The 12,561-nt window shown below is 39.6% G+C and overlaps 1 protein-coding gene across 15 annotated transcripts in view; it reads right to left on the bottom strand.

Moving 5' to 3' along the window:
- PTPRM (protein tyrosine phosphatase receptor type M) overlaps positions 1-12,561 on the bottom strand; it is a 409,846-nt gene that overhangs the window by 291,564 nt on the left and 105,721 nt on the right. For all 15 annotated transcript variants that reach the window (XM_028737325.2, XM_028737333.2, XM_077933147.1 and 12 more), the window contains exon 2: positions 7,260-7,382. In XM_028737325.2, coding sequence (XP_028593158.1) covers positions 7,260-7,382 — 123 coding nt within the window. The remainder of the gene's footprint in view (positions 1-7,259; positions 7,383-12,561) is intronic.

Raw genomic sequence — 12,561 nt, 5'->3', positions numbered from 1 at the left:
CACACACACTACTGCTAAGATTTTGAGAAGAAGCAACAATACACCAAATAACTCTTATTGATAATGATTTATTATTTATTCACCAGCAATAGTGTAAACGTGCTAAAGTCAAGTCAGCATCCCAATGGCAAGTTCTTCCCCGCTATCCAGACAGGCTGCAAGGCTTGGGATGTGTTGGTATCTAAATCCCCGCTATCACTCACAGCCACCACATATTCTATTGCATTTTCATGCAAACTACAGGCAATAATCATGTGTTCAATCCACATTATGATGGCCATATTAAATTTTATTGCATTCACTTGGAGACTATGTTAGTAATGCATGCAGAAATGGGTTTTCAATGTCTACCAGTAAAAGCAGTGGGGTGGGGTAGCAAAACCTAATAATAGTTTTCTAGCATTTTAATCAACAGCTTGATTTAAGGGCTCAGATTATGAAACAGCTTTCCCTATGAAGTGTGGCTGACCCCATCCCTCACTATTTTTCACACATTATTGAAAAACTTTTAATACCAGACAGCTTTTATTTTTTGAAGGCGGCAATGTTTTTATGCATCTTCAACTGCTGACCCAGGGTTTTTTTGTTTTTGTTTTGCAGTTAATGTTATATGTGTTAAAGACTCCCCTGAGTTTTACACTAGAAGGGTGAGATATGAATATTTTAACTAATAAGAGCCAACTGAAAAATTAGAAGCCCCATGAGGAAACTGCCCCAAATCTCCTTTGCATGGTAGAGCTCCTTATGGCGGATTTAACATATGAAAGCTGCTTTAAATATGTTTTAACATAAACACATGGAAGTGTTCCCCATGTTAGAAACTGTGCAGAAAGTCTCTCCATGCCAACCCAGTGATGGCAGCTTCCAGGTGGTCACCAGACTGCAGGCAGTGATCACCATTTCCCCAGCATCTACAGCAGTCCAGGTGAATCAGTGGTGGTTGGATAATGCCTTTGCAATTTATATTAAATGTGAATTGTGGCCAAGGACATATTAAAATAAGCTTGCAGTTAAATTTCAACTATGCTAGCCCCAACTTTACACCCATTATGCAACATTCAAAGACTTCTGATCAAAGCTGTTAAATGTAGTATAATACTTCACACTAATGAATTGCTTTGTGTACGTCTCCAATAAGATTACATCAAAATGCTTTCACTTAGATATCTTACAAGCAACAATGAGATTTTTTAGTGCCTTTGAGAACATCTACACTTTTGTAATGCCACACAAAGGAATGCATCGAACAAAAGAAAAAATGGTAATTATACTTTAAATTATTATGCTACAACAAAAATGCCTTGCATAACATCCTCATTATAGACAAGGGTTAACAGCAGAAGAGGGGCAAAACTCTCTCTACAGCGGTACTGGTTGCATTTAGTTAAGACCACTGCAAAACATTTGCAGGCACAGTCCTATCATTGAATTACATTCACAGGATGAGGACAGGACTCCAAATAAACTCGTTACACCAGCAGGATGCAGAGATACACGATCGTAACTGATTTATGCAAAGGAATATGATTAAAATCCTATATTCAATGAAAGATCAGTCCCACTCCAAACACTGGTGTAATGCTCCACATATAAAAGTTGTGTTTCACCACTGAAGTCAGTAGGAGTCCAAGATTACTGCCCCGGTCATAATGGGAGGTGGCATTCAGACCAGCTTTACAGCCAGTCATAGCAAGCTAGTAGTAATACATAAGATCCAGAAGAATCAGTGCTCAGAATGAAGTAGTTAACCGTGCTTCTAGAAAGGAAGCTAGAATGTAAACATGAAGGCAATGGTCTAAGGCTTATTAGGCATTTTAAGAGGTGCTGCTGCTGCAAAGGATGCTTGGCCCTTAAAACTATGGGTAAGTGATCAGAAGGAATAAACATGAAACTTTTAAAAATCTTTCCTTCTGAAAAGATTTCCTCTCTTCTAACAGGGGCAACTTGCAGCAGGAAGTAAAGGAACAGAAACAAAACAAATGATGCCTTGTGCCTTTAACAGCTATGTGTCTGGCACAAATTAAACAAGCCAAGCCTTTTCTAGTATGGAAATACAATTATGGGAAAGTTTCACCAGTTGACATTCTGTCAAACATCTGATAATTTGTGTGCAACGTATAACTTATTTTGGGACTCCAAACATTCTGAATGCTAGGGGGAAATGCCAAAGTTGATTTTTTTTATAAACTACAAAGTTCATTTTGATACACTTGAATCAAACTACCTCCTTTTTAAACAGAAATTTCCAAGCACTGTAAAGAACACACATCTGATATATCCAGTGCTGTACACACACTACCCGCTAAAGCATCCGAAAGCATAAGCAACAGCTCCAATCTCCTGGGATATTGCTGGTGTGATAAGCCAGCCAACTGCATGAACTGAGGAGGGGCAGGAGAGCGGAACAAGGTCAGAGATGAAAATAACAAGCAACTACTGAGAACTTGGGGCAGTGCAGCAGAATGGGATGATGGAGAAGAGCAAAACTAAGTTTGTGGGTGAGATGAGGTGAAACTGGGGACTACATGGCTCTCAGCTCATTCTCTTAACCATCACTATGTACACTAGCTTTTGAGTAAACTTTTAAATAATTGAATCACTTCATTTATTCATTGGGGGGAGTCCAAACAGCTTGCTTAAAAAATGCTGTGGCTCAGCAGAAGTTTTTAAAACCTCTTGCAGTTACACCCAATTATTAGTCTGCATTTTCTTGGATGAGCATTCATACAGCCATAAATATTAATAACTGAACTTTCTTAAAGCTTGTCTTCAGCTGTTCCATCATATTATCAGCAAACAAGACGGTATGTTTTAATATTACTTAGCCATCTGAATAGAAGACTAAACACCTTTTGGGGATTTGACAGATCATTTACTAAAATACAACGAGCCCTCAACTTACGCAACCCAGTTGTCACAAAATTGTGAGCAAGCTTTAAAGTAATAATGGCTGTTTCTTGCATGACGAATCTAATACTGTCAAAATCATATTTGCCTATTTTTTTCTTGAATTATCAAGGAAGCTAAAGTTAGGAAAACAATTATCTCTACATAGATGAGCTGTCAGAAACAAACTGAAGGAATTCTATAATTTTTCTTGTACCATCAGGTTCGATAGTTCAGTGCAGTAACCCCAGATGCTCTGCAAATAGAGCAAACCAGATGCCACTACAGTCTTCTAGCACAACCCTTTGATACTTGAGAATTCACAACCCCCACGTATGCAGAGATATAATTTGATGAGTGTTTCTGCAAGTACCTGAGACCAGTCGATTTCAAAGGATGCATACATTTCGTCAACTGGAGCCTCTCTGGAGGCTGCTAGTGAATCTTAGTTTGCATATATTATTAGCATAATACATTTGTTTTTCTGCAATATATTGACAGGGCTTGTTGATGAGCAACATGAAACTTCAGGGGTTTTTTTCCCATTCAAGAATGGTGCTTTCATTCCAGTCTTCTCTTCCCTGCTATGCTTTCTAGTGCCTTTAAGGGGCAAAAAGGCAGCTCTTCTGTCATTCCACTGTCCTGGGATACTTCATTAATTTTGGGTTGCTGTACCTACACAGCTTCTTGCCTTGTTATCCTTCAGTCATGCAGCTTGCAGAGGGGTGGGGCACAGATCCTTGAGGGCTAGGATGGAAGCATTATTATTCTCACAAGGCCACGACCTTCTTCTGCAGATTGGAACATTAGCTACCTTCTCTGACATAAATGTGATGCTTGGCACAGGGGGGAAATTAAATTCTATCTGTCCCTTCAGTGACAGCAATTTCTAATTTATTCTGCCTTCACAAAACAGAGAACATATACAGAATTATAATCAACCTTTTTTTAAACCAAAGAGTAAAAACACATTTTGATTTTTGAAATTCGGAGCTCTTCCATATTTTGCTTCTCACTGTGACTTTAGCTTCAAGTTGGAAGCGAAAGAAAGTGGCAGTTGAGGGAACTGGACCTGGAAAATCTAAGAAACTTTCAACCTAATTGCTATAACACAAAGTGAGGAAGTTTGGGGAAGTCCATTCACACAAAAGGGTTCACCAGGGAAATAATCATTACGTACTATTTTCAATACTTAGTCCTGTTTCATGACAAGTAATGCAGACTTATCCCAACCCCACTTCCTGATCATTAGTAATTCTTATCAAGTCCTGTCCAGTGTTCCAATGCAACCCATCCTGCATTCAGAGTACCCAGTATGCTGATCATAAGATTATAAAAAAACTTGTAAAGTATTTTACGAAATAAGTACATGTTCCCGTAACTGATGCCTCATATCCTAGAGAAGGAAAATATAGTTTCGGTATGCTTCAGAAAGGCCACAGCTGATAACATCATTATAAGAACTGTGAATAACTAATAATGTTGGAAAGTAGAGAGGCAGTTAAATACACGTGGGAGGAGGAACTAAGAGTTAATACTGAACTGCAAGGAAACTAACTTGCAACTAAATTGTCAGAACAACAAAAAGTGCTGCAAAATTCAGAATGGTGCAACATACGTTAAATAGCTAAGCTTCGATTTGCACATGATTCCAAAAAGTACAGATCAATACAGTTCATACGGGAATTGGCAAAGAATGCATTCCTCAAGCATCTCTATATGACAATATAGATTCTTCACACAGAATGCTGCGAATTAAATCATTTATCCATTTGCTAAATGAATTTACCTGGTTTTCAATTGATACCTTTGTCACGTAATATGTGCCACACTGTCCATTACAAAGGTTCATATGTTTGGAATGAATTTTGCTGAGACAAACCATCTTTTTAATTTACTTGTTGCTTTTGTTATTGCTGAAATGTACCGAATTGTATGTGGGGTGTTTTTTTTGGAGGGGAGGTAGATTTAGCTGGAATGAGGACATTAGATATAAATGTTAGTTGCATAATCTTTAACTCAGTTTCAGGAGTATATCCACCAGTATTAATTGTGTTAGCTAAATAGGAACTGAAGATTGAGATACAGGATTCATCTGAATATCAGTTGTTGAGGTTAAGGGGAAAACAGCACAGATCTGGTTGACCAGTTGCCAACTCTGGTAATATAGTTTAAAATAAAATATTATCTGATCCAGCAGGGATCTACTTCTATGCTTCTTCAAACTTGGCCAGACAGGTCCAGATATTGCAAAGCTTGTTTGTTGCTACAGGTCAGGAGTTTCTCTAAGTTGTGTCCTGTAGCCTAGTTTGGGGACTGCACAGCTGCCTGAAGCCTTATTATCATTGTTTTGGAGCTCTTCTCCAAAGTAGATTCTCCAAGAGGTGAAATGTTAATGATACAACTTGGTTAAATTTGCCATCTCTTAGCCACTATAATACAGTCACTTCTATTTCTGGAAAAGAGATGTCAATAAAAGCAAGTATGTTGTGTTTGAGCTAGGAGTATGCAAAACATTTGGATTGATCCAGAACCAAAGCAGGACAGCTTAAGACAGATTATGGGCTTGTTTGAATCAAGGCAGGATGCCCAAAGCACCATGAACCAAAGCAGGGACCATCAAAGCACCTCAAACCATAAAAGAGTTGGATTTTTTTAATTAAAAAGATGCTGCGATTTGTCTGCAAAAACTGAAACATCTCCTTCTAAGATTGCTATATAACCACAGTAAGGAGAGGTGTGGAGGAAATCTCTTTTGTATAGGACAGGTCTAGCTTCTAATGAGAAATATTTATTTTATCAGGGGTCTCCAATCACACACTTTTGGGGAAGTGATGCTAAAGTAATCACCTTCTTCTTGTCTGTTCTATTCTCTCCTCTCTACTTGCTCTATACAAGTGGTGTTTGCTTGGGAAAAGCTGGATATTCAAGTTCTTTTATCTTTGTGTCACTACTCCTATCCACTCAGCATTTACTGCCAACTGAGTAGAACACAAGGCTGAAGTTTCTGCCTAAGAAATAATAAAGTTATAGATGGCTCTTTTTGGGGAAGGGAGGATAAAATTTTAAATGTGTCCAAAACAAAAACCCTGAACAAGTTTGTCTCTGATTTGGAAAACTTTGTCCACTCAGAAGCAAATTTCATTCATTTCTGTTGGAAAGAAAAAAGCTAGCATTTTTTAGTTTTCATTTTTCTGAATCAAAATTTGGACCCCAAGCTGAACCAGACAGCCTTTGAACTGCTTCAGTTCAAATAATAATTTTTTCAAAGGATCTCACACCTTATTTGAACTGTGGTACTTTTTTATATATTTTTGTGAGCAGCAAAGAATAAGATGATAGTTCTGAACAACTGAAATATATAATGTGCTCTTCTTTCAACCACTTCTAAATGCTATTTGATGTTCTTACTCATTGTCTTGTTTTACGAAGTATTTGTCAGATATGTGCAATTAAGACCACCTACTCACTCCAACAAACCTTATGTGATTTTGAAAGAGAATTGTGTCTGCATTCTTATCTATTCCACTCTGCTTTGCCTACACATAAATAAGTATCTAGACATCAACCTGTTGTAATTATATCTTTTCAACTTTTACAAATCTTAAAGAGTTAAGTGAAAGAAAACATTTCTATTTTGGACTGAAGAGAAAGCTATTTGTTTTTCAGTGTGCCCGAAAACATCCCATTAGTAGCAAAATGGATATCCTTTTGTAACCTGAACAAGAGACTTCAAGGGCTCACAAGCTAAGGTTTGGTTGCAACATCAAAACCAGAAAGTGACACTAGTAGGTAGCTGCCATAAAATATCAGACAATATTTAGAATTCACAACCACATTAAGGTATGAAAAGGTAAGCAAACAGGGAAGTAGCTGGGGTAGCCAACCCTGCCCTATATCATGGTTAACCCATGGGCCAGAGCAACCAGTATGCTGACAGAAGTGGCCTTCACACCCTAGCAGTTTTATCTGCCAATGTGAATGTAAAGTACTCTGCCCGATCTTTAGAAAGTTATCTTTAAAGAGAAGACTTTGGGTAGAATTCAATGTAGCACTAAGTGAACCTTCCATCAGCTCAATACTTTAGGCTTGCACAATGGAATGTTCTTCCTTGTACACCATCTAAGGGTTCAAGGGTTCTCCTAACCTTCTGGATTTGGAGAGGGTACAAAAGACACAGGCAGGGAAAGGAGCACAAGCGGAAATTCTTTTGCTGACAGGATGTGGTAACGAAATATCACCACCAGTGCTTTATCTCCCTATCTTTGTCATATTTGATGTGCCCCACATGTTTCATAAGCAATAGTATAAAGAGATACTGCAAGTAATAAAACATACAAGATATAAAAGAAATAATTTTAACTGAAAACTACCTGTTGGCAACCATGGATCTGATGAGGGCTTTACCAGTGTGTTCACTTGATCCCAGTTAAGGTCATCATCATCAGACTGACTATATCCACATGACGCAAAAGGTTCATCAAATGAACAGCCACCTGTTAAAAAGAAATAAAATAACTTGAATGCATTCTTTGACTCCTGCATTTTCATTTAAATTCCCTGCTTGCAAATCTGTTACTACCTTGAACATCACAATAGAACAAGTTCCCCCCAATGAACCCAGCATAAACTTGTTTCCAAAATATCATTAATTTTAATTACAAATAAGTCAGTGGTTGCTAGCATCAGATATGAATGATATCAGCATATCATATGCCTTTGCTTTTATAAGGCAGCTTATTATCCTGGAATTGTTGAAACTCATTTATACCATATGGACAGGCCCATTCCAGTAACCAGAGTAGGAATTTATGGGTGTTAAATCCCTGCAATCCCCAGAATGCAGATAGTCACTGTATGAGCCACACATCCACAGTGAGGGAATGGGGGCAGGAGGGAACTTGGGATCTGGCAGGAAAGGATTATTTTCTTATTATGATGGAGATGTGCTTGACACAAATGTGTCAATGTCTGCCGTCTATGCACTACAATCATGCCCTTTGTCAGAAGGACCTATAATCAACAACAGAAACTAAGTTCTCACTCAATGTTGAGTTTATTTGCTGCTTTTAGTATGGTACCAATGCACTATAATACTCCACTTATAGCCATGAGTTGAAATACAGTACACATGCTAGTTCAAATACTCAAGCAAGTTCAACAACTGGTTTGTGTAACCCTGAGGCAATATTAGTTTACACATTTTCTACAATGAATCACACTTTCTTTTTCTATTTAAATGTATATGGAACATCCAATGACTTGCTAGCATATAAAGTCACCCTACCCTTACGCAACTCCCAATAACTGGTTTTGTCTTCAGTTTCTATCTTGTTATTCTATAAATTTAATCTAGAACTTCGGTTCAAAAATTCTTTGGTTCACAATAACTGGTTCACAATACCAGCAAGTGTTAATTAATAAATTATAAGAATAACATTTTCACAAATTATAGTGTTGATGTGATCAGAAAAGGTTTCCCAACCATGCTAGTGTTTGGTTTAACTGGTATACTGCACTCTTCAGGAAGGCTATCCCCACTTGTCATGCTTAAAAAAACGAAACACTTTCCCCAAGCCTAGGTCCTGGTGGAGGTGGATAGTGTGTGCATACATGTCAAGGTGTGTGTGTGGTGTATGCATGTTTGTGATGCACAACAGTTTCCCCAGTTTGCAAGTATGCCAACTGGCCAAAAAAGGTTGGTGGTTTCACTGCTATATACTGCTATATGCTAAAAAAATAATGAAATGGGAATAAAATACTACTAAGAGCTATGGCTAAGAAAAGGAACAGGAATGGCTAGTTGAACTATACTCGCACATTAATACTCTTAATGTGAGATATGAGAAACGACTCATCTGGGAAGCAAACATTAATCATTAATTTTTTCAACATTCATCCAAACACTTTCTTCTTCACTTAAATACCACCATCTGTTTTCCTTTATAATAAACCTCACAAACATATTGCATATGCCCCGGTGGAAGACAGATAGGTCATTTTCACACAGTTATAAATTGTGTTGTAAGGACGAGTCTTGTTTATTTTCTCTGAATGTTTCAAGGGAAATTAGCAGTCCTGGACACTGCATCTTTCTTGAACACTCTTGACTGTACCCACCTCAATTAAAAATCACACTGTAATAGTAAGCTCATTAAAGAACTCATGGTTCTTACTCAATATTTCACCTCGCCAACAAAATATAATTTGTCTCAGATAGGAAGAATGAGATAAATTTTGAAAACAAGGAAATCTCCTCAACAGCTTATAGTTTGCTATTATTTTGTGTCTGGGAATTTTAGAATATGAAAGAAAAGCTAGTTCCATAAAACTAAAAATATGTATTTTTTAATGGATGGATCAGTGAAATTATATCCCTTGTGCTAAACCACAGAAAATATATCAAGAATGAACTCTGGAAAAATCCTATGGTTGCCATATCTAGGAAATATAGGTACCACTTATTTCATTGACTATCTGTAACAACCTGGTGCTAACTATGCAGGCTTTGATGTGCACACACTGTGTGCAGAAGGGCAAGAGCACAGTTCTGTTACGTCCTGTGGAAACCTCCATACAAGGGGGTTATAGCTACAAGCGGAAACATTATACCCCAACATAATACAGTGGTGCCTCGCAAGACGAAATTAATTCGTTCCGCAAGTCTCTTCGTCTTGCGAGTTTTTCGTCTTGCGATGCACGGTTTCCCATAGGAATGCATTGAAAATCAATTAATGCGTTCCTAGGGAAACCGCCTTCAGACCAGGTCCGGGGACAGTCTGTCCCCGGACCTCTTCTGAAGGCTGGGGGGGGGGGGACAAGGGCTTTTCTTCCCACCCCCAGCATTTTAAAAAACCCCGGGACAGCGGAGGACTTCTCCGCTGTCCGGGGCGATCTTAAAATGCTGGCGGGCGGCATTTTAAAATCGCCCCGGGACAGCGGAGGACTTCTCCGCTGTCCGGGGCGATTTAAAAGCCCCTGGGAAGGCAGGCAGGGGGGACAAAGACTTTTGCCCCCCGCCAGCCTTCAGAAGAGGTCCTGGACCTCTTCTGAAGGCGGGCAGGGGGCGAAAGTCTTTGCTCCCCCCCCGCCTGCCTTCAAAAGCCCTCCGGGACAGCGGAGAAAGACGCTGTGTTTCTCCGCTCTCCCGGGAAGGCAGGCAGGGGGGAACAAAGACTTTCGCCCCCCGCCCGCCTTCAGAAGGTGTTCCCTCCCCACCGCCCGGCTTCGGAGCATCGTTCCGAAGCCCGGCGGCGGGAGGAGGTGTTCCCGCCCCGCCGCCCGGCTTCGGAGCATCGTTCCGAAGCCCGGCGGCGGGGGCAGGTGTTCCCTCCCCGCCGCCCGGCTTCGGAGCATCGTTCCGAAGCCCGGCAGCGGCGGGAGGAGGTGTTCCCGCCCCACCGCCTGGCTTCGGAGGAGCCTTCCGAAGCCCGGCGGCGGCGGGAGGAGGTGTTCCCGCCCCGCCGCCAGGCTTCGGAGAAGGTCCGAGGACAGTGGGGAAGAGGCGCTGCGCTTCCCCGCTGTCCCGGATATTTCCCTATGGGCTGTCGTCTTGCGAAGCAAGCCCATAGGGAAATTCGTCTTGCGAAGCGCCTCCAAAACGGAAAACCCTTTCGTCTAGCGGGTTTTCCGTCTTGCGAGGCGTTCGTCTTGCAAGGTACCACTGTACAACAATATATGACTACCTAATTCAGATAGGGTAACAGTAAATTAAGCAAAGGATAGTGCATTGGAGAACAGCAGCAACCAGTCTATTCACGCTTCCTTTTGTTCTCCCACTTCCTTATGCCACTCCTATATGCTACATTTAATTAAGGGTTGTGATAAAACTGAACACTGGTAAACAAGGAAATCAACTGAAATCAGGTGCAAAATTGCTCGGGTTGAGAGAGAGAGAGCAGGTGTGTCATGCCATTTTTAAAGATGGAAACACAACCTTTTTAAAAAGATGTTATGCCTTTAATCACCCTCCTGTGTCCAGTGAGACACTCAGACACTGCTGTATCCCAGATGTTCAGGGGCATTTTAGACTGGTTCTTCCATTGTTGAGCTTTCATCAATCATACTGCTGTCAGTAAGAAGTCTATTAGTTCTCTGTGGTGCAAGGTGGAGCCCAAGCCTATATCTAAAGATAGTAGGACTAAGGAAGGATTTTGAGAAATAGGTTGGATTGTAAATGTGGATATAATGGAAAATACTCTATTCCAACTGTTTCTCACATGGGGGCATTCAAGTTGTTCTATTTTAATAAATGTAACCACCATTCCATTTCTCATGAGTTTTCTTTGTGGGTATGTACGATCAACCGAACAGGTGCTTCTTACACGTCCATCACCCCTGATCCTCACCAGGTGCTGAAAATACGGGAAGGAGCAATACTACTGGCCACACCTATGTTAGTCAGGTATGTAAGCAGTATAGCAGCACATTGAAGTATGCCAGTGCAATATCTTAAGCACATGTCTGATATAATGGATTCATGCTCCTTATTGGTTGAATGATGGCTCAAGTGGTTTGAAAGAGCTGGGATATAAGAAAGTTTCTTATACTGTATTAAGTTTACAGTGAGGCATAAAAGTCCTTAACTTTTCACATAACTTTTCACAATTATGATTGGAGGAAGAGGCGCAACATTCAAACTAGTACCATTGAAGGATTTTAAGTGTCACATCCATGTCAAACAAACTAATCTCCAAACAACATACCATTATATATAAAACACAGAAAACAAAAACAAAATAAAGGCATAATTGAGCATAATAAAATCAGAACATAACAGAGTGCATCAAGAATACATGCAGACAAAGAACATACTCATATTGAATGGTTTCAGTTTGTAAAAGAAAGGAACTGTGATCAAAGCCTCACACTTCTGCCAGATTTGACACCCAAAGTAGAAATAGAGAGGAAACTGCATTACTATAAAGGAAATGAATATCAAAGCAGTCTATGTGGAGCCAATTTTTTTTCCGTCCAAAAGAATGAAAGCTATGTAAAATATTAATAAGCTCAGGTACATGCTTCAATTAAGAAGTTGAGCTACACCTCTAAAACACCAGCTGGAAAACTTTAAAGTAAACTCTATCATTTGCAAGATTCGGATCTAATACATAGATGACAGAATGATCTAACATATGCTTTGGAATTGCCCCAAATTACCAAAAATCTGGACTGCTGCCAAAACAGTACACACTATTACATCAAAGCCAAGGCATTGGAGTAGTCTCTCCACACACACACACACACACCAACAGACAACACCACACTAAACATACATAATAAAACACACACAAACAATTCTTTATACTTCTACTAACGCTATTATCAGGTGGTGTAACACAGATCCATCTGAGACCCTTATGTAAGGTTTATTTAGATAAATAAAATGAATACCATTCCATTGACATAGGGTGGATGAGCATGTGAGCCAAGGTGCACACAACTCTTTTCTCATGCTAAACTATTATAGCCAAACTTAGCCAAACTGAGCAATGTGCATGTGAATTATTATACATTCATACTGCCTGATTGTCTTAATCTTTCCCCTAGCTTTATTGAAAAAGCATGATTTCACATCCTTGAACAGGACTTAGATGAGATACATACATTTGCAATAAGCAATGTATTATTCCCAATCCCTATGTTTGCTAGGGAATATAAAGCTATTAAAATAGT

This window comes from Podarcis muralis, chromosome 8 (assembly GCF_964188315.1).
Source record: "Podarcis muralis chromosome 8, rPodMur119.hap1.1, whole genome shotgun sequence".
In the NCBI taxonomy this organism is placed as follows: Eukaryota; Metazoa; Chordata; class Lepidosauria; order Squamata; family Lacertidae; genus Podarcis; species Podarcis muralis.
This window is presented reverse-complemented; position numbering and strand designations above follow the sequence as displayed.